Source organism: Barbatula barbatula (genome assembly GCF_947034865.1).
Source record: "Barbatula barbatula genome assembly, chromosome: 24".
NCBI classification, from domain to species: Eukaryota; Metazoa; Chordata; class Actinopteri; order Cypriniformes; family Nemacheilidae; genus Barbatula; species Barbatula barbatula.
Genome location: NC_136787.1, coordinates 7,940,099 through 7,965,443, shown reverse-complemented (window position 1 = coordinate 7,965,443; position 25,345 = coordinate 7,940,099). Strand labels below are relative to the sequence as shown.

The 25,345-nt window shown below is 38.1% G+C and overlaps 3 protein-coding genes across 6 annotated transcripts; 1 reads left to right on the top strand and 2 right to left on the bottom strand.

Moving 5' to 3' along the window:
* Positions 1–5,152: 5,152 nt before the first annotated feature.
* timmdc1 (translocase of inner mitochondrial membrane domain containing 1) lies at positions 5,153–8,308 on the bottom strand. Of its 2 annotated transcripts, none has more exons than XM_079449334.1 (8): positions 8,042–8,270; positions 7,693–7,936; positions 7,368–7,533; positions 6,850–6,938; positions 6,305–6,372; positions 6,037–6,115; positions 5,781–5,891; positions 5,153–5,705 (listed from the first exon to the last, which is right to left on the bottom strand). In XM_079449334.1, the coding sequence occupies exons 2-8, from the start codon at positions 7,926–7,928 to the stop codon at positions 5,564–5,566; spliced, it is 891 nt and encodes a 296-aa protein (XP_079305460.1). In that variant the 5' UTR covers positions 7,929–7,936; positions 8,042–8,270; the 3' UTR covers positions 5,153–5,563. The 2 variants fall into 2 exon arrangements, with proteins under 2 accessions (XP_079305460.1, XP_079305459.1); XM_079449333.1 differs by having other exon boundaries at positions 5,165–5,705; positions 8,245–8,308.
* Positions 8,309–9,923: 1,615 nt separating this feature from the next.
* On the top strand, positions 9,924–15,771 carry sftpba (surfactant protein Ba). Its single transcript, XM_079449178.1, has 12 exons — positions 9,924–10,038; positions 10,490–10,554; positions 11,056–11,130; positions 12,511–12,633; positions 12,748–12,861; positions 12,956–13,036; positions 13,478–13,661; positions 13,749–13,894; positions 13,978–14,058; positions 14,345–14,455; positions 14,725–14,786; positions 14,975–15,771. Exons 1-11 carry the CDS (start codon positions 9,990–9,992, stop codon positions 14,758–14,760), a joined length of 1,065 nt encoding a protein of 354 aa, XP_079305304.1. The 5' UTR covers positions 9,924–9,989; the 3' UTR covers positions 14,761–14,786; positions 14,975–15,771.
* A 2,006-nt stretch (positions 15,772–17,777) lies between these two features.
* Positions 17,778–25,089, bottom strand: mat2aa (methionine adenosyltransferase 2Aa; the record flags this gene model as incomplete). 3 transcript variants are annotated; one of them, XM_079448578.1, is made up of 10 exons in its annotated part: positions 24,840–25,089; positions 23,167–23,244; positions 22,957–23,079; positions 22,733–22,845; positions 22,499–22,642; positions 21,931–22,149; positions 21,668–21,850; positions 19,663–19,796; positions 19,440–19,498; positions 17,778–19,360 (listed from the first exon to the last, which is right to left on the bottom strand). In XM_079448578.1, the coding sequence occupies exons 1-10, from the start codon at positions 24,928–24,930 to the stop codon at positions 19,089–19,091; spliced, it is 1,416 nt and encodes a 471-aa protein (XP_079304704.1). In that variant the 5' UTR covers positions 24,931–25,089. The 3 variants fall into 3 exon arrangements, with proteins under 3 accessions (XP_079304704.1, XP_079304705.1, XP_079304706.1); XM_079448579.1 differs by having other exon boundaries at positions 19,250–19,498; XM_079448580.1 differs by lacking the exons at positions 17,778–19,360; positions 19,440–19,498 and having other exon boundaries at positions 19,659–19,796.
* Between the last annotated feature and the right edge of the window lie 256 nt (positions 25,090–25,345).

The following is a 25,345-nucleotide window of genomic DNA, read 5'->3' as shown; positions in this document are numbered from 1 at the left end:
TACGTTTCAAGGATTCCTTTGTGAACAAGGCACAGGTCGACACTGAATTTGTGGAGAGATTCAAATTAAAAAGCAGTGCAGTGCCTTCAATTGGATCTAATAGTAATGGCGCAGCAATCTTATGCGAGTCAAACCTTTTTGTACTTTGCGTCACATTGCTTTATTGGAGATTGCTTGATGTGACCCGAGCACTGTTCGGACCTCTAGTCACTTGTATTAATTGCAGAGGTTGTCTGTGATCTTCAGTCGATGCGAATCGCCATCTCTGTGATTTGGTGGTCTTATATATAATTTTCCAAGGTTTTCAACACCGTTTGCGAATAATGGAGGCTGTTTTGTACTATTTTGGTTGCTGGGTGATATCCACAAGTTACCGGGAGTCTCCTGTTTGTTTATTTATCATGGAAACTCTCACAACATTTGAGACACGAGATCGGGGTGATCTTTTTGTCTGGTTCTGGATCACTGGTCTCAAATGCTGACAGGTACAGTCATATATCATTAAACGCAATACAAGTGTAGGCTATACAAACTCTACGCAAAACCTCGCCATCACATCTGGGAAATAAGTCAGTAAATTTGAGTAAAATCGTGCCCTGCGATTGTGTTATATGAAATACTGATGTGGGAAGGTCCTTTAAAAATCACAGAAGGTCTCCAGATAATAATTATGGCCTGCGAAAACTGAATTGTGCTTATGTGTAACCTAACATTACGTATCAAACCAAATTCACAGAAGAACTACAAACTGCTAAACCCAAACAATACAGTGGGCGTTAACTTAGAAATGGGCACGCCCATTAACACCGAGCGTTTGCAGAGCTGGCCTCAAAACCTGGATAGAAAATAGCCTATTACTTATTGATTTTGATGTTTCTGTGTCATGATTCTGCTGCATCATGTCATGTTCCTCTTATTATAGTAGCAGGATCATGACAGAACCTCATGTTTAATGTGGCGAGAGGCAATTATTGTTGTTATTGCCTTCCATACACTCTCTGGTCTCGTCTCTGTTCCCATCCTCTCGGTACCTCATTATTGATTCATACCCTACACCTGTTCCCTAACTTGATTATTCCCTTATTTAATGCCCATGTCTTCTGTCTTGTGCTGGTTCATTGTGGTTGTTTGGTGAGTTCATGTCAGTCTAGTTTAGTCATGTGTAGTTAATGTTTAAAGTTCATTTTAGTCTTGTTTCAGTGTAGTTAGTCTTAGTCCTGTCATGTATCCATGTTTTGTTATGTTACCCCCACGCTGTCTGCACCTGGGTCCTCTCTCCGTGTCTCACCGCATGCTCATGACATTTCTGTATGTAAAAACCTTCCAAGCGTCATAAGTAGACCTCACATAACAGTTTAAAACAATAAACAACACTACTTCATCGCACCTTTAAGGCTACACTTAATTCTTGTTTTTTTACCTCTTTTCTTTTCTACTGTATATATTTAGAGGCCTGCCACAAGATTCATCCCACAACCCAGCAGAAGACAGTTGAAAACTGATACCCTGAGATACCCTGTATTTTTTTTAAATACACAACAATTCTGAAATTGTTAATTAAAGTACTGATAAGTTTCAGTACTGAGTATTTCAACATTTCTCACTTTCTTAACCGTGACAGAGATTTGAAAGTGTATAACACCATTTGCAGCGATCTTTCAAGATAAAAAATTATTATAACAAATTATAATACACTCACATTATACCACACCACCCCCTTGCATTTTTTTATAATTAGACCACAGTATATTTTTAACTTTGGTAAACTGAAGTAAATGAGCTAGTAAAATTGTGCTACTTATCATAAAATAGAACATAATAATATTTACTTCAATTTAAGTAGATCTAAATAAAAAAGAAAAAAAGAAAATGTCACAGTAAGATACTGGTTTATTAACATAATTGAACATTATACAGGCATCGGTAGGTATCTGTATCAGCGAGTACCAGAAAAAATATATCAGTACTCGTACCTGGTTTTTAAAAAAGGGTATTGGTTTATCCCTAATGTATACAGTGTATATAAATAAATAAACCCTGAAATAATAAGCTGACCCACTGATTTACAGTTTACAATGTAGCTGACATATCTGAAAATTGACATGGTATAAATTGGATTTTGGCGATTTGGGGGTTTGAGATGGTATTGTGCATTTTCCAGTTATGTTTTTCATTTGTTACAACATAAGAAAACACACCTCTTTTTATGAAATTTCCTTCGTTAGATTAAGATTGCAGAATTGAAATTAACTTAATTGGCATTTTGCCCAATTATTTGTCTTTTTTATGTTTATAAAATACCTAACCTTCAGAATAAATAATGTAATAATGTGAGCCACATGAAGGAATAAATGACTTCCCAAAACAAGTACATCTTATTACAAATAATTCAGATTTTACATGATGATATTGTCTGTGCAGGTGGACAATGAAGTCACGTGTCTTGCCATGTGTCACAATCAGGAAGATGCACCAGAGGAGAGTGCCATGTTTGAACCTGCTGCCTCCGATTAATTTCTTTCAGAATGTTTTTATAATAGTTAATAATTTTTCATAGTGTTTCTATGCTGTTTTATTTTATTGTTGTAGTTTTGTATTCCTACAGTTTACCAATTAAAATGTTCAATATAAAAATGGCTTTTTTTAATTTCACTTTCAAAATGAAAACAATCTTTATATGTTCAATGTGCACATTATTTTAAGAGAGTAACTCATTGTTCTGTTGAAGCGAGTACATTTTTGTTATTAAAGCATTATTTGTGTTGACATATTTGTGTATGTTATTAAAGCATGTACATTTAAAAAAAATGTCTGTAGGGCATATAATGTTCCAGCAATGTTACCAAAAAGATAAAAGGTTACAAATAATAAAGGTCCAAATAGTTTTCACTAAATATTTTTAGATGTTAACCCGTCATTTCACTTCACATACTTTGAATGTTGCTCTACCTTTTAAAATAACACTCTGGGAACATAAATAGAACGATCTGTTGAAAATATTAAAATTCTGTTATAACAATGTTGTCACTAAACATTTTTTGAAGGTTTTGAAAATAATGTTAGCCTACCTTATAAGATAACGTTCGGGCAATAAAAATAAAACTACCTGTAGAAAATTTTCAAAGAACATTATAGAATGGAATGTTTTAACAATGTTTCAATTAACATCCTTTGAATGTTGCACTCTTTTAAAAGAACGTTTTTGGAACATAAATAAAATTACCTGTTGGAAACATTAAAAGAACATTAGCAAAGTAGATTATAATAATGTTGTCACTAAACATTTTTGGAATGTTTTAAGAGAATGTTAACATACCTTACAAGAGAATGATCTGGGAACTGAAATAAAACTACCCGTTGAAAACGTTATAAGAATGTTAAAGTATAATGTTCCAAAAATGTTTACACTAAACGTGTTTACGATGTTTTTTGAAAATGTTTTCCTATCATTCAAGTGAACTAAAATAAATAATTCTAGCTGGGATTTCCCGCTCCATCAAAACTTGCGACATCTGTGGCATTGTGTTGTGTGATTAAACTGCACATTTTAGACTGTCGCCTTTTGTTGTGGCCGACCTACAGGCACACTTGCAATGTGTGATTATATCCGCAAAGGAGAAGTGCTCACTGACACAGATTTAGACCGATTTGTAAAAAGTATTTTAGAGAAATAGGCATTTTGTGTACATAGAAAAAAATCTTAGATCTTTGAGTAAGGCTCATGAAAAAGAGGGGCAAAAACAAGTGTTCCATTATGATTTTGTTCAGTGTAGTTTGGTGCAAAAGAGACCAATAGTTTTTTTCATATCACACTTTTAGTGCTTTATATTCTTATTATTACGGCTCTTCTGTAATTATGAGGCTGACAAACAATAAATAGTTTTACAACCAAGTGACATAGAATCACTAGACTAATGCCAGTCTAGTCGCATTCTAAAGATCTGCGTTTTTAACACCCATCATAAAGTTCACAATGTCACTTATCAGAATCTGATTAGAGTTCGTCAATATTAGTCTATTTTAATTATCATTAATTTAACTGTTCTTTTGTCTGGTGCTCTACTTTCATTCATGAGGGTATTTCCACAAGGCTCTAACTATTTCAATGGAGCTAGACAGTGAATATTTCTAATGACTCAAAACCAAATTGATTTGTGACCATTTATTTATTCGTAACCATTAAGTCCTACAAACATAAATAGGCAAATGAAAGTGAGTGTTCACTTTAAGGTAAAGCATGGGTAGTACAGTACCTCATGCTTTACACTGGTTTATTGACTTATTGAGGAATAAAGGTGCTCTGCCGCTAAAACAGAATGTTCACGGAAGCAGAGCCACCAATATTACAACTGAGAAATCCCTCTTATAGATGTAGACACATTTTTATCAGCGTTTTATGTTTATGTGATGTAAATGATGCTTTCAAAGTTCATCTGAGATATAAACACAATGGGCCTCATTCATGAAACATTCGTAAATATATGAGGGTATCTGTTAAAATGTTATTGTGCCTTTCGTGTAAATGTAAATTTCCCTCTGTGTGCTTTGCCTGGTGTTCCTCGGTCAAGGAAATGTGTTATACAAATAAAATGAACTTGAATTAATTCCGAGAAAGTTGCGGGTAAAACCGACCTTCCCAAAACCTTTCTTCCGGATTCACAAATAGGCCTACTTCGTTGACGTCAGATTTCGTTGTAAAATGTGTGTGAGTTAAAGAATTCCAGTTATTCCTAAACAGGGCACGTACACGCTCATCACAATAAGCATACCGCCTATTAATTACAGTTACGCAAATGACGTATCTAGGAATGCTGGTATCTTCTGGACTTCATTCTCTGGTTTGGCTACATTATAGTGCACGAATGCATAATATACTTATAGGCTATATTCTTACCAATAAATGAATCAATTAAACTGTGTCCACCAAAGTGTTTTTAGCCAACTAAAACTGGTGCTCTTCTGAAAACGACCAGCTGGTGGCGCCTGAGAACGCTTTGAGGCGCTTCATTCCGGAGATGCGTTAATTTCTCCTTTGTTGTGTCAGTGTGTGATGGTAGGTCAATGTAGTGTTTGTCCCGCCTCTTCACCACCGTGATTGGACGGCTGTGTAAAAAAGGACAGTGACCAGCTCTGATTTGTATCCAGTTATAAAGTATAAAATGATCAAAGTCAGGGCAAAAGAACTCGTGAAATATATTATGATACACAGTGCATCAATTTTCAGTGTCATCGGTTTGTCTAAAAGTACACAGAATGTAACCTGCTTTTTTATTCACTATTTAAACATGGTTTGCACTTTTAAATACACCACCTAACTATTCGATTACCTATAAGTCGCTATCTATCCCACTGTGCGTTATCATTTACATTTATTTATTTAGAAAATGCTTTCATCCAAACTGATTTGTAAATGTAAAAGCATTTTCAAGCAATGCTTTAGATTATGCACACGCCAGGATTCATTTTAAACAGATCACAGTAAAAATGTCCAACAAAGGGTTTTTATTTACATGTTGGTCATTGAGGATTAAATACCCCCCCCATTCTCAAGTCTGTGATGTCATTAGCTGTCAGCATCCTTTACTTCTTTCTCATTTCTAGGTTGACTAAGCAGCTCTTCTATTCGCTTCAGGTCAGTTTCGATCTGCTGATTTTGCCCGCTCATTTCTCCAATGAATTCGTCTGTCAGATCGAGTCGAGCGGCCCTGTAATGTAAACATCAGCTCGGTTACTTATTCAAGGAATGAGCAAACCGTTCATGTAATTCTAGCAGAACAAACCATTCGGCGACTCTCAGCTCATGTAACTCCCTCCTTTCCCGACGTCTCTTGTCACACAAGGTCTCGCCCCCGAGCTTCTGCAGACCCATGATGAAGAGTCCAGCAGGCACCCTGCGACAGCATCACGTGTCAGTCAAAGTTAAATTAAACAATATCACTCGATGCTGCTTTTAAACAACAGGATAGAGCTGTATGTTTTAGTTTAGAAAAACAGGGGGATAGCACTAACACTTTTAAAACTCTTTGTTCTACTAACCCCAGTCCAGCTCCTATGATGGTACCGGACACCAGTCCTCTTAATCCCAGATTCATCCGAAAAATTCCTCCTGTGACGGCTAAATACATTCACATGGAATTGAAGTCATCCTTTTTCAAGTTAGTATTAAAATGAATGAATTCGATCGTTTGGTTGAGTGTTTTTTATTAGCTCCCTCAAGTCACCGCTGCTTTAAACATTATAGCACTTGTACCTTTTGAATTTAAATTGGTTAAAAGTAATACGTTTTTTACAATGAACAACTTACCACCAGCTGCAGCGAAATGGCTCAAAGCATTTTTGTCTCTGTACACCATTAGCCCAGTACTCACAGTGCTGTGGGGAGAACACATTTTAAAGTGATACTTCTGTTTTAAAGTGAAACAATTTAAAGTGATTTTCCCACCCGCTGTCATTTCAATGTTTGACTTTCATTCTCACAACACAACAGAACACAAAAGAAGATAGTTTAGCAAAATGTTGTTATTCGACACTTATTCACTTGCATTGGTTTTGTGTCCATAAAAATTAATGGGTCCAGTGCTGTTCGGTTACCAACTTCATTCAAAATATATTTTGTGTTCTGCGGAAGAAAGTCATAAATGTTTGAAATGACAAGCAGGTGAACAAATGATGACAGAACAGAATTGTTGGGTAAACTATCACTTAAAGGTTTATTAAAGTTCTTTAAAAACACATGATTTAAGAATACCAATAACTAAGAAAGGCAAAGAGAAATGACAAAATTTATCTGTTCAAATAATGATTGAGCCAGCTTTATCTCTATTCAAAAGTGTATACATTTTAACTCACTTGAACAGAGTTACAAAAGTTGCAAGTCTCCAGCTCCACCTCCAGCCGAAGCGCACAAAACCACGAACAGCTGCATTATGTGCGGAGCGCTTGTGACATAAAACACACACAATACTGTATGTCAAAACATCACTGCGTTTGTTCATATATCAACTGCACAAGACAAACATTTCCACAGCGAGCGATACAAGATGTTAAAGGGATATCTCACCCAATATGAATATTATTTCATCGTTTACTCCTGTATTACCCTAAGACCTTCTTTCTTCTGCAGAACACAAAAGAAAATATTTTCAAGATGACCAAACAATACTGACCTCTATTGACTTCCATTGTATGGACACAAAACCACCAAGACGTTTCTCAAAAATATCTTCTTTTGTGTTCCACATAAGAAAGAGTCATGTACAAGTTAAAAATGACAGATCTATCAGCAATTTGAGCTCCAATAAAGTACAGTACCTGAACCCAATATATGAAAGCATGTGTGCATAAATAAAACACGACTCCCATCTCACCACTGCATCCAATCTGTTTTGGTAAATTTCAGCCTGGCTGACTTGGATAAATCTCTCACGGGCTTGTCTGGCTCCAGGTAGGCCTCCGTAAATCATCCCCAACAAGGCTGCAGCAATGCCACTCTTCACTATACTCCTCGACTCCTCGGAATACATCTGACCCTCCCTGTACAAGAGAGCAGAGAAGAACATGTTCACATATCAAATCCTTAATATTGGCTTCAATATGTTTTACATTTATGCATTTGTCAGTCCCCCGGCTTCAGCCGTAGATCTCAAACAACACAGTTTAAATGGGCTGCCACCCTTTATTTATAAAACTCACCGCCTGAAGAAAACATCTTTAAGACGGTCCCATCCTGTATCTGGGAACTCTGGTTTGTCTATGTGTTGCGGTAAAGAGATGGTGTTGGTCTGTGCGGAGGGGCTCTCGGCCGCATGTACATGAGGAAAAGAGAATCTACAAAAACAACGGAGTAGTCCAGGATGTGAGCCCATGAGCTCCTCTGCATCTGTCCTCCCACACTTGGGTGACATTCCCTGCCTCCCTGCGGTACCCATACAACAACCTGTCAAGTCAATAAGACAAACAATGAACCAGATGTGTAAAATGTTTCCTTTACGTCCTTTAAAAGTGTAAGACTGTGGTCGCATGGCTTTGAAACATCACATACTGTGCAATGAAAGCAGATGTCTCTGAATGCTCCATAAAACACGACGGGAGGGAGCAAATCAACTTTGTCGCCCAACGTTATACTTTTTAACAGTAACTAAATTCATGTCATCGCTAAACGGTTCTTGAGAGTAAATCTTCTGCCGACATGTGAGTGCAGAGGCTGTTTAGAGGACATAATAGTTCAAATCAGACAAGACTGACCTGCTTTCATTCAGCGCTCCTTCGGTGTCTTTACAATGTCAGAATGTTCACGATGTTCGCCACCTAGTGGAGGAGGACCAAACTCCACCAAACAAACAGCATACAGTAAAGTACAACGCATCGAGCTGTCTATTGGATAATATGGAGAATCAGTGCAAACATATGGAGAATATCAATAGATTATATACGATTACGTAAGAAATGTCTAATGAAAATGATTTTAAAGAAATGTAGGCTGTAATGAAGGATGAATAAACAAACATGGATTAAAATATAGGCCTATAGGGGTTTGCACCGGAAGTGTTTGAATGATTATTGGCATTATTATAAACACATTGACAAAAGTTTTTTAGTTGACTTGGCAAACAAAAAATTTATAAATGCATATATGCATTCATAGCCTATACATTTACATATTCGCATTGTAAAAATGTTGAAATTATTCATATTAACATTTACATTTACATTTAGTCATTTAGCAGACGCTTTTATCCAAAGCGATTTACAGATGAGGAAACATTGGAAGCAATTATAACAACATAACCACATAACGGGTTTGGTTAAAGTTGCAGATTGAAATATGTTCATATTAATCTGGGTCATTCTCAAACAATGGTGACTTTCCGACTTCAAAAAGTCAAAAAACACAAGTGACAATAACACCAGTGAAAGACACATTTTCCAAAATGATGGCTAGGTCACCTAAAAACTAGCATGATGAGGCCACTAAAATCTATAAATTAAACCCATAAACATGTTTTTCTGAAAGAAATCCTTCACAATGACACAAACCTAGCAAGACGAATGACGCTTTTAAAGAACCACAGCAAAAAATGACATTTTAAACAATACGTTTCTAACTTATATTAAGGAAAGGCCCCCTCACCATTTGTGTCGTTGAAAAGAGCATCTTCTTTGTTGACCTTTGACATATTACTTGCAAATTTTTATTCTTTCAAAATAATAGTTTGTGTGTCACCAATGACACAAAATCAAAGGACAGATATACACTTTTTAATTATTAAATTACATTTTTTAATAAATCATTATTTTGGTTTGCATATTTATGCATTTATTAGGCCCTATACTTGTGATTAATTAACTTAATACAAAAACAAATGAAAAGGAAATGTTTGTGCACCATACAAAAGAGTTAAACATAGGGAGGGGCGAATGTATTATTTCAAGTATATAAAATTCTAATGAATTTAATTGAAAATAATTTACAAAACTGTTATGAACCTAAATAACAATCATCATTATAAAAAGGCGCTGAGTTGCGTTTTAATGGCTAAATTGGGTGGATTTATTTCATATGGATGCTTTTTACATGCCTGTAAAGTGTAGGGAGTGAGTTGTGAACAAATTTTGATAATGACCCATTATAAAAAGCCACCAAATAGAGTCACACTGTGACCCCAAGTCTGTACAATAGATAAGGCTAGTGTTTCCTTTTCAATGTTTAATATATTTCACCTTTTTTATTAATCACCAGGTGTTTTAAGTTTGTGCAATATTAATAAAAAGAGTTTGTCTAGAAAGAGCACAAATATTGGCTTTCCTGGTATTTCTCAAATGTGTGAAGCAATGTTTTTTGTTCTTAGCTTATCACAGTTGGGTTGTGCTTTTGGGGCGTCATAGGTTGAATGCAGATATATAAAGGGTAGTAGTTCCTCTTTATGGGCCAAGTTTGAGAACATTGGTTTTCAAGGTTGGTTCTTCTCGGTTCTCAAGTGACTGAAGACATGACTGGCAGACTTAAAATCCTTATCTTCATCGCCCTTCTGGGTTCAGGTAAAATGCTGTGATCATGGTAATAATAACAGTAATAACAAAGTTCTGATATGATTATCTGATGCAGTGGTAAGATTATCTGAATCTGGTTATGTGAACTGTGCTGTGTTTTAAAAAAAGACGTTGTTTTAAAAATATGCACACAGGTAAATTACATAGCATAAAAATTTACTTGACCAAATATACACGTTACTAAATATTACTCAATAATTATATAATCGATAATTAAATTCATTTTTAAAATGTATTTTCAAGTAAATTTGTGCAATGCCAAAATCCATGAAAAAATATGACGTTTCATCTTATCTTTACTTTTCCCAAGCACACTGTCAATGTTGTGAGATACCGTGCGTAAAAAAACAGCAAGTTTTGGTTTGCATTTTGAAACTGATGTTCAATGAAGGTTCAGTTCAAGAAACGTTTATTCACATTAAAATTGTATTCTCAACAGTCAAGGCGCGCTCTGTTGATACAGTCAGTATGAGGAACGTCCGGATAGATGCAGAGGAGATAGCGGTGAGTCTTTGGAATGTTAAATGTTTAACATTTTATTTCCGTTGATTTCACCACACGCTCACACATTAAATAAAAGCAAACTACATACTGCCTATCGTGAACACTCATATTTCAGTTCACCTTAGTCAAGATTTGCTCCTTTTTTAAATCGTGAACTCAACTCCAGGCTAAAGACAATTGTAATGCTAAACTTTCATAAATTCCAAAACTTAACTTACAGACTCCCATCCACAAATGTGCAATTCGGTGTAACATGTCACATCTTGGTGTCTATAAAGCAGATGCATTAAAAAATCTTAGAAAATAGAAGTTACTTTCATATCCACAAAATCCTTCTCAGAATGCACCTGAAATACACCGCACTTTAAAAAAGTACCACAGTTCTCACTTCTCGTTTCTTTCACAGCCCTCCAATATCTTTAGAGAAGATGAAACTATTGATAAGACATAAATGACACTCTCATGAAAACATTTGATGGTTTGATATATGATTTTCTTTAGGAGGGAGATGTATGTCAGGACTGCACAAAGATTTTTGAAACTCTGATGGACCTGCTTTCCGAAAAAGACTTCCAGGTAACACACATGCAGACAGATACTGAATAAAGAACAGTGGCTTATTTTTGTCTGGGGAAAAATAGAAGAGACTGTTGTTTTTACACTCTTCGATATAAAGGTGCAATAAACAGTTGAATCTGGTTCTACTACAAAGTAAACAGAAAGGTTCTCAAGTCAAAACTCTGTCAAATTTACAGTGGACAGACAGTCTGAGTGTTTCATTCGTGCTGTTGCAAAAACACTTTGGCCCGGTTTCACAGACAAGGCTTAGCTTAAGCCAGGACTATGCCCTAGTTAAATCAAGATATTTATGTGGCTTTCATAAAACTACCTTAGAAAATACATTACTGGTCCGCATCTCGAGACAAAACAATGGCACTCATATATTTGAAGATACTTCCGGGCAAGTTGCATTCATTTTATTCTGGGACTAGCCTCAAGCTTTGTCTGTGAAACCGGGCCATAATTTCCCCATGTTTCATGTTTGCTATAATAATAAAATAAGAACCCAGTAATTAATATAGAACCCTTGATGCTTATTTATGGGTACATTACGATAGCAAAAACTTTGTGTATGTTCACCCTAAGATTGTTTAATAGCATACTGCAGGTCATGCATACAACATAATATTAAACAAGTTACCCCTTAGTTTTAAAATACTTACAGTATAAATCTTTTTTTTAATTCTTTGTTCCCCTTTACCTTCAGATATGTCCGTTAGAGGATCATTATTGTTACATTTAGTTCCACTGTAAATTCTATGTAATTTTGCGGGACATTGCGGGCAGTAATCTAAAGCGTTTCCAAATGTTCGGTACGCTTCAGAAACGTATAGTATAATGCAATATAAGTCGCTTCGGATGAAAGCGCCTACCGAACATAAATCTAAATGCATTCAGATTTCAAAGAATTGAGGAAGCTGTACTTAAATGCAGAAGCAAATTATATTTTAACTTTCCATGTGTGATTTTCTCTCACTCGAGCGTTAAAAATAAACTGATGAATAAGTTCCTCATTGAGGCCTTATCATATAATCTTTTGAAACCTCTCACGGTCAGGTGTGGACTTCTCTTTAAACATCTGCACTTTATTCTGGAACAGAGACCATCCACCTTACTTACAAAGTGCTTTATGTATAATATGCAATGCCTAAACATTATGTTAAGTGGCCTTAAGAACTTGGACACTGAAGACACTTTGAACAAAATGGATCAATAAACTTTACATTCATGCATTTGGCAGATACTTTTATACAAACTGACTTGCATTGCTTTAAGTCTACACATTACTTTTATCAGTATTTGTGTATCTTATGCAATGACATTTGTTTTTCAATGTCACCCAAGATACTATATAAGAGAAAGTGAAGATAAAGTTGACCTGTCTACCTTTTTCAGGACAGAATAATGAATACACTTGATGAACTTTGTGACAAGATGCCTGCACAAGTCACTCAAATCTGCCATACTCAAGTGAAAAAAATCATTCCTATCGCCATCGGCTTACTTACCAGCTATATGGTGAGAAACTAAAGTCAGGATTTTTTATGTATGACTATGTGTTTTGACTTTAACACGAAAAAAGTTTATTCGAGTTTACAGGATTTTTACTAACGCATCCTCTAACATGTGCAGAAACCAGATGAAATCTGTAAAAGCCTCGGACTCTGTGAAGGTCATGACAGCGGCGAGATGAGAGATCTGTTCCTCAATCACATTTCTAAAACTGTAACAATGCCAACTATGAAGGTAATATTTAGAGGAAGTATCTGTTAGATTTTTTTCTTTTTTGTGAGTTATGAGAAGTTCACTTCTTATGAGAGTTTTTCTTCTCTCTTAACAGCTCGGGCAGTCTATTCAGTGTTCTTTATGCACATACATCGTGAGCACACTTGAGAATCTGTTTCCCAAAGATAAGACTGAGGTGAAATTCACGTTCACATTACACACAAACCACGTTTAGAATTGTACACTAACACTACTGTTGACTGACCGCGTAGTGTACACTTTATACTGTCTAGGCCTACTTTCTAAACAGTGAATTATTTCATTTAGATAAATCTTTAAAGTTCAATGTAAAATTTTATTATTTACTGAACCTTACAAACACAAAATAAGATATTTTGAGAAGTGTCTCTGTGGTTTTGTGTTCATACAATGGTAGTCAATGGTGGTCAATGTTGCTTGGTTACCAACCTTCTTCAAAATATCTTCTTCTGTGTTCTGCAGAAGAAAGAAAGTCATAGAAGTTTGAAATGACATGAGAGTGAATAAATGCTGACAGAATTTTCATTTTTGGGTGAACTGTCCCTTTACAAAATGTGCCATAATATGAGACATGACTCTGTGTTTTTATTCCATACAGAGTGCCGTAACAGCCCTGTTTGAGCATTTGTGCAGCGTGTTTCCAGATCTGGTTCGGTCCCAGTGCAATAAGCTGGTTGAAAAATACATCAAACAATTGATCGACATGCTATTGAACAAGACCTCTCCAAACGTCATATGCACACTTCTTCATCTTTGTGGAACGCAAGAAGAGCCCATCATAGGTTTAATCATTCAAACATCTCACGTGTTTACGAATTATGATCAATTTTAAATGAATACATAAGCATGTTTTTTTCTTTGTCTTTTAGTGTCTGACATTATGCGTTCAGACTGTGACTCTTGTCTTACTCTGGCGGTTTTGACTCGTCTGCATCTGGGCTCGAATGCCACTGAGAGTCAGACTGCCTCCTTCCTCGACTCTGTGTGTCAGATGCACCCCAATGCCATGCCAAAGGTTAGAAGTGAACCCGCTGCTCTTACTAATAAATTGGCTCACAATTAAACACTATTTGTATGGTATGATTTCTACATCTTTAGTGCAAGACCTACACACAGCAATACGGAAAGCAGCTCTTTAAGTTTATGGGAAAAGAAGAGGAAGCGCTGGGCGTATGTAAGGTAAAGATGCTACTCAAGACTCCTCCTGCGATGTGAAAATCATAAATCTGATCCCTTAAACCACACTTCTACTCGCTCACCTTGGTTTAACACCGTTATGAGCAATATTAATACTGATAATAGGGATGCTGGCACTAGCAATCTAATTCTATTAACACGATGTCATTTGTTCTTGATGCAACAGCATGTTCTTCCAGTAGAGGGCCATGTTGTGTTATTAAAGTGAAAGTTCACCCAAAAATACACATTTCTGTAAATCAAGTATTGTTTGTACTGTACGTTTTAGAAAGTAAATCTGTGTGTCACTGGAGAGCGTGAGCCCATCCGTGAGGCCGACCCCTGCACTCTCGGCGTAAACTACCGCTGCAAGGACCTGCAGACTGCTTTAAATTGTGGGGTCAGTAATCTTATGACGTCACCCAATACTCATATAATACATATTCTTTATAAAGTAGAATTTCATAAAATTCTCTCGAAAATTTACTCGCACTCATGTCAGTCTCATGCAGTTTAACATTATTATGCGCTCTTGACGATCAAAACCATCATATCTTACAGCTGTAGTTATTCTATATGCTTTTTGCAGAATTTGAAAAGACATTAGTAAATGGTGAGCCAGAATATTTGTATTGATTTCTATATGAAATGCTTGTTTAACCGTTGCAGGCAGTATCCTTCTGTCAAAAGAATGTGTGGGGATAAATCTATTTCAGCAGTCCATACCAAAGGTGATTTTTACCATATGTTAATCTATTGTAAATAAATAGACAATGTCTTACTCTGTAATATTATGTAAAGATAAAGTTGCCTCTTTAGAATAACCCATATACGTTCAGTGTGACGTATCAATATAGGTGAACCTTTGTGGTCGATATTAACGTTTTTGAGTGTTGAAAACACTTTTGTTGTTTTTCAGTCGAAGGTGAAGGCTTTCTAGGAAATGTGAAGTTTTAACAGGAACCTGGTTATCAACTATAGACAAATAAAGGCTGTCGTGCTGAACCAATGCCACATAATTTTCCATCTGTCCTTGTTTTTTCATGGTTATATTTGCTTTTCTGGTTGAAAAAAGGGCGATGTGTCCTAATGAGGTTGGGTTATATCTTTAGCAAATAAGATAAAGTAGAACTTTATGGACAGTTTTTAGCTGTTGATGAATCTGCATTATTGATCTTACAATATATTATCAGTCTTTCATTAAAGTGATGTGCATGTCTGCAAAGAGGTCAGTTAAGTCTCATTGGGATAAACATATCATGTACATTTGTAAGCACACTTTTTTTTATTTGTGGAAAGTTTATTCTACCATAAAATACTTACCATCCCTAATTACAATGCATTGCAATATTGTGCTTATCATGATTAATATATTGTGACTAATATTAGATGTTTAGCCCCATACTTTTCTGACCCATAGTCAAAAAGTTAAATGGTTACGTATTTTGACAGATTTGTTCTTAAATTCTTGACCTTTTGAAAGCACCTAAAGCCCCAAAGTCAAATTCTTTTGCTTATTGAGAAAACACTTCTTCTGTTTGACATTTTCATGTAACTTTATAAACATTCTGTGTAAGCATAAGATGTGCAGAATAAAATGCTGAATTTAAGAGATCCAGGCAGCTATTGCATAACTGTACACAACATGTTGTAATGGTCCCACGTATACAGCTTTTCAATTGCAATAAAAGTTTTGACTTTTGGTTCTTGTTTTTGAGATGGTAACATGTCGTGCAAATCCGGTTTAGTTTGCATCTCAGCATGTTTTATTTGAACCACATTTCTTCCCCGCTCAAATGAAATGTAAAATGCTTTCAAAGATGCAAAGTTTGTTATAAGCGACTTTGTGTCATGGCTTCTGGTCACTTTTAACATTTGTGTATGATTTATCATCTACTTGGGTATGTGGAATTTTGCCTTTAGCAAGCAATTACTCTTTGAAATAATATAACCTTCCTGTCCACAACCACAGGACACGAAACTGGAATGGTGAGATCACAGCTGCTAACCTTTGAAAAATGTAATGCCGGTTATTCGGTGTTCTTAACATTTTTCCTTTTTAAAACTGCGCAAACTCACAGAAGTCATACTTACATCGCATCAATGACATAAAACTTTAGAGTTTGGAGATTTACATTTATGTAATTTTCGGGCAACAGTTCGTTTAAAGAAATTAAAGTCTTTATCCTTACAGAAACAAACTATAAAATAGCAAACTCATGCAAAGCATTCTGGGTGCCAAAATAAAAAACAGGATTATGTGGATTTCTGGTTTCCAGAATGCTTTGCATGAGGCTGTTATTCCATCGTTTTTTTCTGTAAAGATCCGAGAGTTCACATTTAATATTCATTTTCCTTTGAACAAACCGTTGCCAATAAATTAGATAAATCTACAGTAAGTTACTGGCAACTAGCTGCATAACTACAGCAAAAAAACTTTTACAGTGTTGTTTAACAATAGATGGGAAATGACAAATTATAATAATCTAGGCTTTGTGATTTCCCACTGCAACAAATTCACATGTACTCATGTCAAAGGCAAGCTGATAGATCTTTAACAATGATTTTGCTTTTTCTTCTCTGCAGTCATATCATTGTTCTCCTGAAAATCCCAAAGTCTTATGACGCATAACACCTACTGTGCAAGGAATTACTTTTAACTTTTGCCTAATGACCAGAAAGTACTTTTCACTGCTGTAAAGTGTGAAAAACATGGATGTGTCTAATCTCAACCCATAGTCTCTCACTGTATAAGATCCCGTCAGGATTCCCACACCTTCTGATCAAGGATATTACTTACCTTATCCATTAAAAGAGGACTTCTTACATAACACTGTAGGATTTATTACTTGCCAAGTAGACATTTACTAAAAGACTAACAATTTCATACACTGTGAAAATTGTTGGTTCAACTTGGTAACCGTCACTGTAAAACATCGCTGTAGTTTTGCAGCAGGTTTGTCAGTAACCCTTTAGATTTAATTACTTTCCTATTAGAACGGTTTTCAAGTGGAGTTCAACTTTAATCAATTAAAATGCTGACTTTTGAGATTCAAAATGAGCAAGAGACTGGCCTTAGCACAGAAACACTGCCAAAAGAGACATTCTTCCCAAGCATTTTGGTCTCATTTTCTAGTATAAAAATAATTAAACCTTCTTACATTATAATACATTTACATAGGATAAGTGAACTATTTTTTTCATAAAGAAATACTAAATATATAAGAACTACGCAAGCTTGTAAATGAGATCACAGTTAGTTACTACAAAAAACTTTCCCCAAAAAGTTTTACTTTGTGGCTGCTGTTAAATTGAGTTAATTCAACATTATTTTTAACACCAACTTAATTAATTTGATGCATATTTTTTAAGTTGCATTAACAAATATTTTTTACAAGGCATTAATTTAATTAAAAATAAATTACCAATAGACCATGTAGGTCCAAAATAACCTCTAAAATAACTTACATTTATGTAGTTTGTTCTTCATTTTTAACCAAATAGGTTTACAATTTATCCATGCAAGGTGCTTCTGGACCAGTGTTTAAGTCTTCCAAAGTGACTAAGTATTTAGGCTCTTTTTGGCTACTAGAAGCATTGGACTTGACACTCAAAACTACTAGAAGCATTGGACTTGACACTCAAAATAACTTCAAACATGCATTATACAGCTGCACAAAATGAAGCCAACAGAAATGCGAAATACCATGAAACTTCAGTCTTAGGGGCAGAATTTTATTCAGTTTACTGATATAAGGGACAGAAGCATCATGGGCCATTGACAGAAAGGGAACTCAGCAGTTAACTGGATTCACACGCTTCACGACAGAAAACTCAGAGGGAGCAAGTGAACCAAAAGGGGGGGGGGGGGGGTAGACAAGAACAGAGAGAGGAGTGACTAGGGGAAAAAATATAGAAAAAAGGCACTTCTCTTTCAGTAACCAGTCTGATGCACCCATCTCTTGAATTAAAAAAAAAACCATATGAAATAAAAACAGATGATATAAAAAGAGACTGCGGCCCAAAACGACCCGACAGAGAGAGCATGTAAACGAAGCCGGTTTCTCTGTACAACACCGGCCAGACTCGCTTCTTTCTGCGGGAGCGTCTGGGGTCCTCAACTTAAAACGTGTGCATAAGCTCGAATGGTCAGTCTCATCTACTTGCCTTCTCTCTCGTAGAAAAGTAACAATGGTCACAGCTACCAGAGCTGCCCTGTGGCAAGAGCCCAAAGCTTTCTGTAGGACGCCAAGGGATGCCACACAGGCCGCACATGGGACAAGCAAATGAAAAAAAAAATATATTTGTTTTCCTTAAAAACAATTCCTTTCATGTACAAAACGAAGGCAGTCACCTTGAGGGTCCCAGGCTTTTCTGTAGCGACACCAGGGCTCAAGACAATCGCAGAGCAAACACTAGGCATAGTTTTTCAAGTATGGAGCTGGATGTGGAGGCAGCCCCTCTGTGCCTGCGAGGGAGGAGGGCTTCTCTGTAGCTACGCCCTGCTGTCGCCGTGCACATGGGGGAGTGCTTTGCCTCCACAGTGGTCGAGTAGAATATCACATTACAGCTACCAAGAGGTTTCATGTGGAATCACCATTGAACACAATTTAGTTTAAGGGGCGGGAAACGGTTAAGTCGCAAGTCCGGCGGAACCACGATGATTGTTAGCAGCTTCTGACTTCTCTGTAACACATCAGAAAAACAAACGTGGCCCGCTGAGACCAGGACACGACCGTCGTGACAGAACACATTTTAAATGTAAAAGTCTCTTAAAATTTCTCTTTTGCAGCGTGCACCATGACTGTGTGTGTTAATGCCAACCGCCAAAAAAATCTGACATTCAGCCTACATTTCACGAGAGGTCTTGATCCCATTTGCTGTGGTTTAGACATTGTTAAAGTGGTCAGCCTGGAAAATGGTAAGCGTCGGTTGGTTTCGTCAGTTAAACGCAACGTTGGGAGGGTTATAGTTAGTGCTACAGCCAGCAATGCATAGCATCACAGAACAACCTTTAATCCTTATTTGTGCCATCACTTGATTTCCCAAAGCAAGTTAGGTAAGGAAGGAAGGGCTGAAGAAAGGTGGGCGGGAAGAGGGGCATATATAACAAAAACAAAAAGCAAACAAAATCCACGTGAGCCACCATCCACAGATCCTTCTAAAACGATACAGCAAAAGAAAAAGGTTCGTACAGGGAGAACGCCGAAAAGGAAAGGACATTTACCTTTGGGAATGGGTGTGAGGGATTGTGGTACATCTCCCCCCTTCCGTGGGTTTAAGCAGGTTTCTCTGTACTGCACACCTGCTGCCCAGGGAAAGGAAGGGGGGGTTACAGATTTAGTATTTAAGCTTTTTGGGAACTTCCCAGGGGAAGGACTCACGGCCAAAGTGGCCATAGGCTGCGGTGCGCTGATAGATGGGCTTCTTCAGGTCCAGCTCTCTGGAATCATACAGGAGACAGAGTGAGTGAGACCATTACAGTGCATGAAACATGACATTCTGTCAAACTCAATCAACCTGTTAACTGTGAGACCCTGAGGAAAACAGGACATTGCCATTTCCCAAGGCAGCTATACAGCTGCATCAGAGGAGTACACTTTTTACCTGACGATGACACCAGGGCGGAGATCAAAGTTCTTTTTCACAATTTCCAGCAGCTCCTTCTCGCTCCTCTGGGAGGTCCCGTAGTGGAAGATGGAGATGGACAAGGGGTGGGCCACTCCAATGGCATAGGCCACCTGGGGGAGCAAACAAATTGAATGACTCCCGGATGAAGCTCATTTCAAACACCATCCTTCTGGTCATCGGCAACAATTCTTGTAACTTCGGATAACCTGATAAACAATCCCTTTTCACTTACGGATCTCTGGTGTATAATCTGCTGTCTGACCACAAGTTTGACTTTCTCGCTATACTTCAGAAAGAAATTATAAGTAGGGATGGACTGATATGTACATTGTACCTACGTTTTTATCAGTCATTTAATAACTGCCCACTCATTCTTTTGATCTTGTTTGCTGCTCATATAATTGTACGGTTTCTGACTTTCTATATCAGACCACATACTGGTGTCATATTGTCCCCAGCTGGCAGTTTTCAAGGTTAACCCGTGTCGCCAGATCCCATTTCGGATTATTAAGAAAGTTGATGTGCCTACTCTTGGTGATGAGCTTGCAATCTTCTACAGCAAATCTGATTTCTCTACTTTTGATGAACTGGTCTCAAATAACAATGATGGACTTAACATGAAATCTATGATCATTTCATTTGTACATTCAGCTCCTCGGTTTACACCTGAATTGCATGAATTTAAAACTAAAGCTCGCAGGTTAGAGCGCTTGTATGCTAGGTCTGGACTAACTGTTCATAAAGAAATGTATGCTGAACATACTCAATCCTACAAGCAAGCGCTGTCCTAAACTAAATATGACTATTATTCAACATAATTGAAGTTAGTAATGGGAACTCCGGGTATCTTCTCAATTTACCGCTATGCGGAAGCACTGTGTGTTATGGCAACTTTAATAATCTGTAAATTTGAGATCGGAGTGTAAACAGAGACTGCTCTTGTTGAGCAGCCTTTGTTTTAGGTCAGGGGTCTTCAATGTTTTTCGGAGCAAGGACCCCTTTGATGAGAGATGCAAAGAGAAGGGACCCCATTATACTGAATGTGTAAACATAGCCATTTAAATTGAAATAATGCTTATTGTCACAACCTATTATGTTAAGACATTACATTAGCAGTGTTTCTCAAACTTTTCCTGCCATTCCCCACTTTGGAGGTTAGGAAAGGGTGCAAGCCCTACATGTCCCCAATAGCCAAAAACAAAATGGTAAACGCTTTGGATAAAAAAGCATCTGCTAAAAGAAAAAGACTAAATGTAATAAGGTCAACTGTCCGTCTTGGTTTTCTCTGCGGGTGCCGAATCTCCAGTTTTCTTTTCTTTGCGATCTGATGTTGTTTTAAGTAATCTTAAGTTTTAAGAGTATGGTCAATAATAAAGTTAATAATAGAGATGACAAAATGTCCACCCATCTGTCACGCCCCACTTTTCATGTCTCTATTCCCCACCAGTGGGTCCCGCCCCACACTTTGAGAAACACTGCATTAGCACTTTTATGCATGTTATTGTTGTACATGCATACATTTCTGTGTATTATTTTTACTCTGTGTTGATCATTTTAAGGGATTTGTAGCAGCATACATGCATTTCATTTTACTGCGAGTTGGACAGTTAAACATTTACTTGTCCTAAAGATATTAAGGTTTCAATGAGAAGACTGACCCTGGCTAATGGTAACAAGACTATTCTAGTGGAGGTAGAAATCAGTGCAGATGTTATGCATTCTGTAGAGTTCCTTCTTTTCTTCCGCTTCTCTGGGTGTTGCAGAACACACCGCTATTCTATAATACCGAGCTCCGTTGTCTTTCTCTTGGATCAGCATTGTTATTTTCATTCGTGCCCGTTTCATTGATTTTAAACATGCATGATTGTTTTGCCCGTTTGTGAGGTTTGCCCGTTTTGAAAGGCGCCACTAAATAAAATGGCTTCAGATTCTGGCACAAATGACTTAAGACTTCCTAGTCAAAACACTGACGAGATCTTACCTGGACCAGCACACGTTTGCACAGTCCAGCTTTGACCAGAGACTTGGCCACCCAACGGGCAGCATAAGCAGCAGAGCGATCGACTTTGGTGTAATCCTTCCCAGAGAAGGCACCGCCTCCATGAGCACCCCAACCACCATAGGTGTCCACTATGATCTTACGGCCAGTCAACCCTGCATCTCCCTGAAATAAGAAACATTGTTAAACACTTTTATTTAACAGTTACATACAACCTAAAATTAAGAATAAAGAATGGTTTAAACCTGTGGGCCTCCGATGACAAAGCGTCCACTGGGCTGCAGGTGATAGATGGTATCGTCATCCAGGTAGACGTTTGGCACCACAGCTTTAACCACCTTTTCCTTCAAGGCATCACGCATCTCATCCAGACAAACCACATCATCGTGCTGAACGGACACTACGATGGTGTGCACGCGGACCGGGAGCATGGCTCCACGATCCTGCCTGTACTGGACGGTCACCTAGAGAAGACACAGCCTGATATTTACGACCAGCTACAATGTTGAACTTTGGCAGTAATGTTAAAGGGACATGTAACCCTAACGCAAAAAAATGTACACTTCATTGTTCTAATGAACACAGAGAAAGATATTTGGAAGAATGCTTGCATCTTAACAGTTTGTGAGCACCATTGACTACCATAGTAGGAAAATTTACACAGTTGTCAAAAGATCCGAACAGTTTACTTTCCTGAACTCTTCAAAATATATTTTGTGTTTAACAGAATGAAGAAATGTTTAAAGCTATTTTTCCTACTATGCTGGTCAATGGTGGCCAGAGCTGTTCCTGTAATCCAGAGTGCCTTCTCACCTGGGTCTTTGAGTCAGGTCGCAGCCAAGGCAAGGTGCCATTGCGGCGTAGCTCTGCCATTTTTGCATTCAGCTTGTGGGCCAGGACGATGGTTAGCGGCATGCATTCTTCAGTCTCATCAGTGGCATAACCGAACATCAGGCCCTGAGAAGATTCAAGTCGGTCCAGTAAGAATGTTTGTTTCTCCCATCCCAATTACATGTGCATCAAATCCAGACGTGAACCATTTCATACCTGGTCTCCAGCTCCAACGTCTTCCTCATTGCGGTCAAGGTGAACCCCCTGGGCAATATCAGGTGACTGCTGCTCCAGAGCCACAAGCACATTGCAGGTCTTGTAGTCAAACCCTAACATTGATTGACAAACGAGAACATCCTTACTTATTATTTTAAAGTTATCTTTGGAAATATCTATGCATTTATTAAACTTGTAATACAAATTAATCCTATTGACCGTACCTTTGGAAGAGTCATCGTAGCCAATGTGCTTGATGGTATCCCTGACAACCTTCTGATAGTCTACTGAAGCACGGGAGGTGATCTCGCCAGCCAATAAGATCATTCCAGTCTTGGCAACAGTCTCTGCAAGGAAAAACGCAGGCGAAATTGATATGGGTTCAGGAGGAGAAAAAAAACTAAAGGAGCAAGAAAGCAAAATTTGACACTCACCACATGCTACTTTGGCGTCAGGATCCTGTTTGAGGTGAGCGTCCAACACAGCGTCACTGATCTGGTCACAAATCTTATCTGGAAAGAGCAAATTATCCAATCAATCCACAAATCACGAAATGCCTTTCAGGCAGAACAAGACATGCGAATTCACAATTATGTTCAATCTGTCATACCGCCCCCAGGTAAAAGCACAACTAGATCTTGGTTTGGCCTTTGTAAACGGCTATAACGGCTATTATAAATGTGCGAGACACGTTTAGGGGTGTGTTTATCTATTCCTCGATACAAAACACCAAAGTTGCCATGTGCATTTCCAAGAAACCGCGTTCGAGTTACACATTGCCTGTTATTGCCGTACAACAGGTGAAGCGCACATGCGTCACTGCAGTATTCCTCGTAGCTCTGGAGTGACGGTCTATATTTAGGGCCGATGTAAGCCAAGCTAATCAGCTGCAGTGGGACAGTGAACCCTCCCCCATGCTCGGACCTACGCTGATCTCATTTTAAGGTGCGCTGATGCAATGGCCAGGGGCGACAAGTTCAAACTACGTGCAGGGGTATCAAAGTCTCTGGATGACGGAAACAAAACATGTCTAATTCAATTGAACGGTGTTTTCACAAGCAGTGCTCAGAAATTACAAGCATCAATTGACCAAATATAATAAGACTTATCTGCTCTTGGGATAGCAAACATAATAACGCCCCAGAGCTGTGTGTGGTTGCCAGTGCTGAAGATATGATGAAAGGTACAAGATGATTTTATTCGATGTGTTTCTATTGTCCTAACGTTACCGCAACTTTACGTAATGAGCGCTGTCGCACGTAGAGACGCAACGGCGCGCTCGCGCTGTGCGTTTCCAGCTGACGCAATATTCGCGGGCGGTTGAGCGAGAAGGAAAGTTCAAACCACGTGCAGGGGTGTCAAAGTACCGAAAAGCGAAACAAAATAGCCCATGTCTAACGTCGAAAGTTGCCTTCGTGGAAATACACAAAATTCACTGTTTTCGTGCGAGAACTCGATGTTAAAAAGACGAATTTTGCGGCCGCACATTGGTTTCGTTTAAGAAAAGCCCCTTTAATGGGTCGAATAACTCAAAATGAGACTTCACTCACGGACCTGGCCTGTTAAACAGACGCAGCAGAGTCCGCATTGCACATCGAACACATGTTCCGCGAGCCCGCCGACAAACATGGCCTCCGCAAACGCGCACCCGCCGCCAAAAGGACCAAACCATAATTTACAACCGCTCTTACGTACACGCCACATTCAACTTTATTTGAGATTAAATACGACGGGGAAGATGCTGAATGTGCCGTTTGAAGCGCTGACGGTCAAAACGAACACGATTAGATTCGGGCCTTAAATTAAATCCTGTGACGCTGCGCGTGGCCGAGCAGACGTAACGTCCATCCCAAATTACTAAAATCAGCGTAACAGTTATATGACTGCAAGACAACGCGCTTAATGCGCACGCGATTGCTTTTATAACATGTTAAACCTAAAGGTTTAAGGCACCGAGCTTTAAACGCGTCTCTCAATGTTATTAGCACGTGCTACATGTGATACCGCGTGAGCCTATCGCTGTTTTTATATGCGGCGCGACATTGCGAGCATACATTTACATTGTGTCCAATACAAATGTATTTAAAATAAACGTGAGGATACATACCGGGGTGTCCTTCGCCGACAGACTCCGACGTGAACAGAAAGCAGTCTTCGTCGATCAGGGAGTTATGAAACCCGTTCATTTGACCGTTCATGTTGGATTTATTAACGCGCTTGTCTAAATCTTTCTCTCAGGCTGATTCAGCGTGTTCTGTCTGTCTGTCTTGTCTGTCTGTCTGTCTGTCTGTCTTGCACACACCGGTCTTATAGGGGTGTTTCTGGTGATGCGCGATGTTGTTGACTTGACCTCAAATGTTCACGAGAGCCGGTGAGGAAGTTTATATCCCTCCCACTTCGGTCCAAACCGACACGTCACTCGGGCGCGCCCCCGTCCATCTTTCCGTCAGCCAATCAGACGCGGCTTTAGGCCCCAAATCCAAGTGCGCAGACAAAGGAGGACCATACATCATGTTGCTACTGAAATAACCTTCTCCAATCTGTGTTTTAACATTTTATTTCGCTTGTTTCTCATGCGAATGCTTGTTACAAGCACTTACAAACAACAAAACG

Coding starts and splice junctions, on each gene's coding strand:
- sftpba (XM_079449178.1), top strand. CDS start 9,990: ATGACTGGCAGACTTAAAATCCTTATCTTCATCGCCCTTCTGGGTTCA. Junction 10,039..10,489: donor CATCGCCCTTCTGGGTTCAG/GTAAAATGCTGT, acceptor TATTCTCAACAG/TCAAGGCGCGCTCTGTTGAT. Junction 12,862..12,955: donor TAACAATGCCAACTATGAAG/GTAATATTTAGA, acceptor CTCTCTTAACAG/CTCGGGCAGTCTATTCAGTG.
- timmdc1 (XM_079449333.1), bottom strand. Junction 7,534..7,692: donor AAAGATGTTTTCTTCAGGCG/GTGAGTTTTATA, acceptor TCTCTTGTACAG/GGAGGGTCAGATGTATTCCG. Junction 5,706..5,780: donor GAGCTGAGAGTCGCCGAATG/GTTTGTTCTGCT, acceptor TTTACATTACAG/GGCCGCTCGACTCGATCTGA.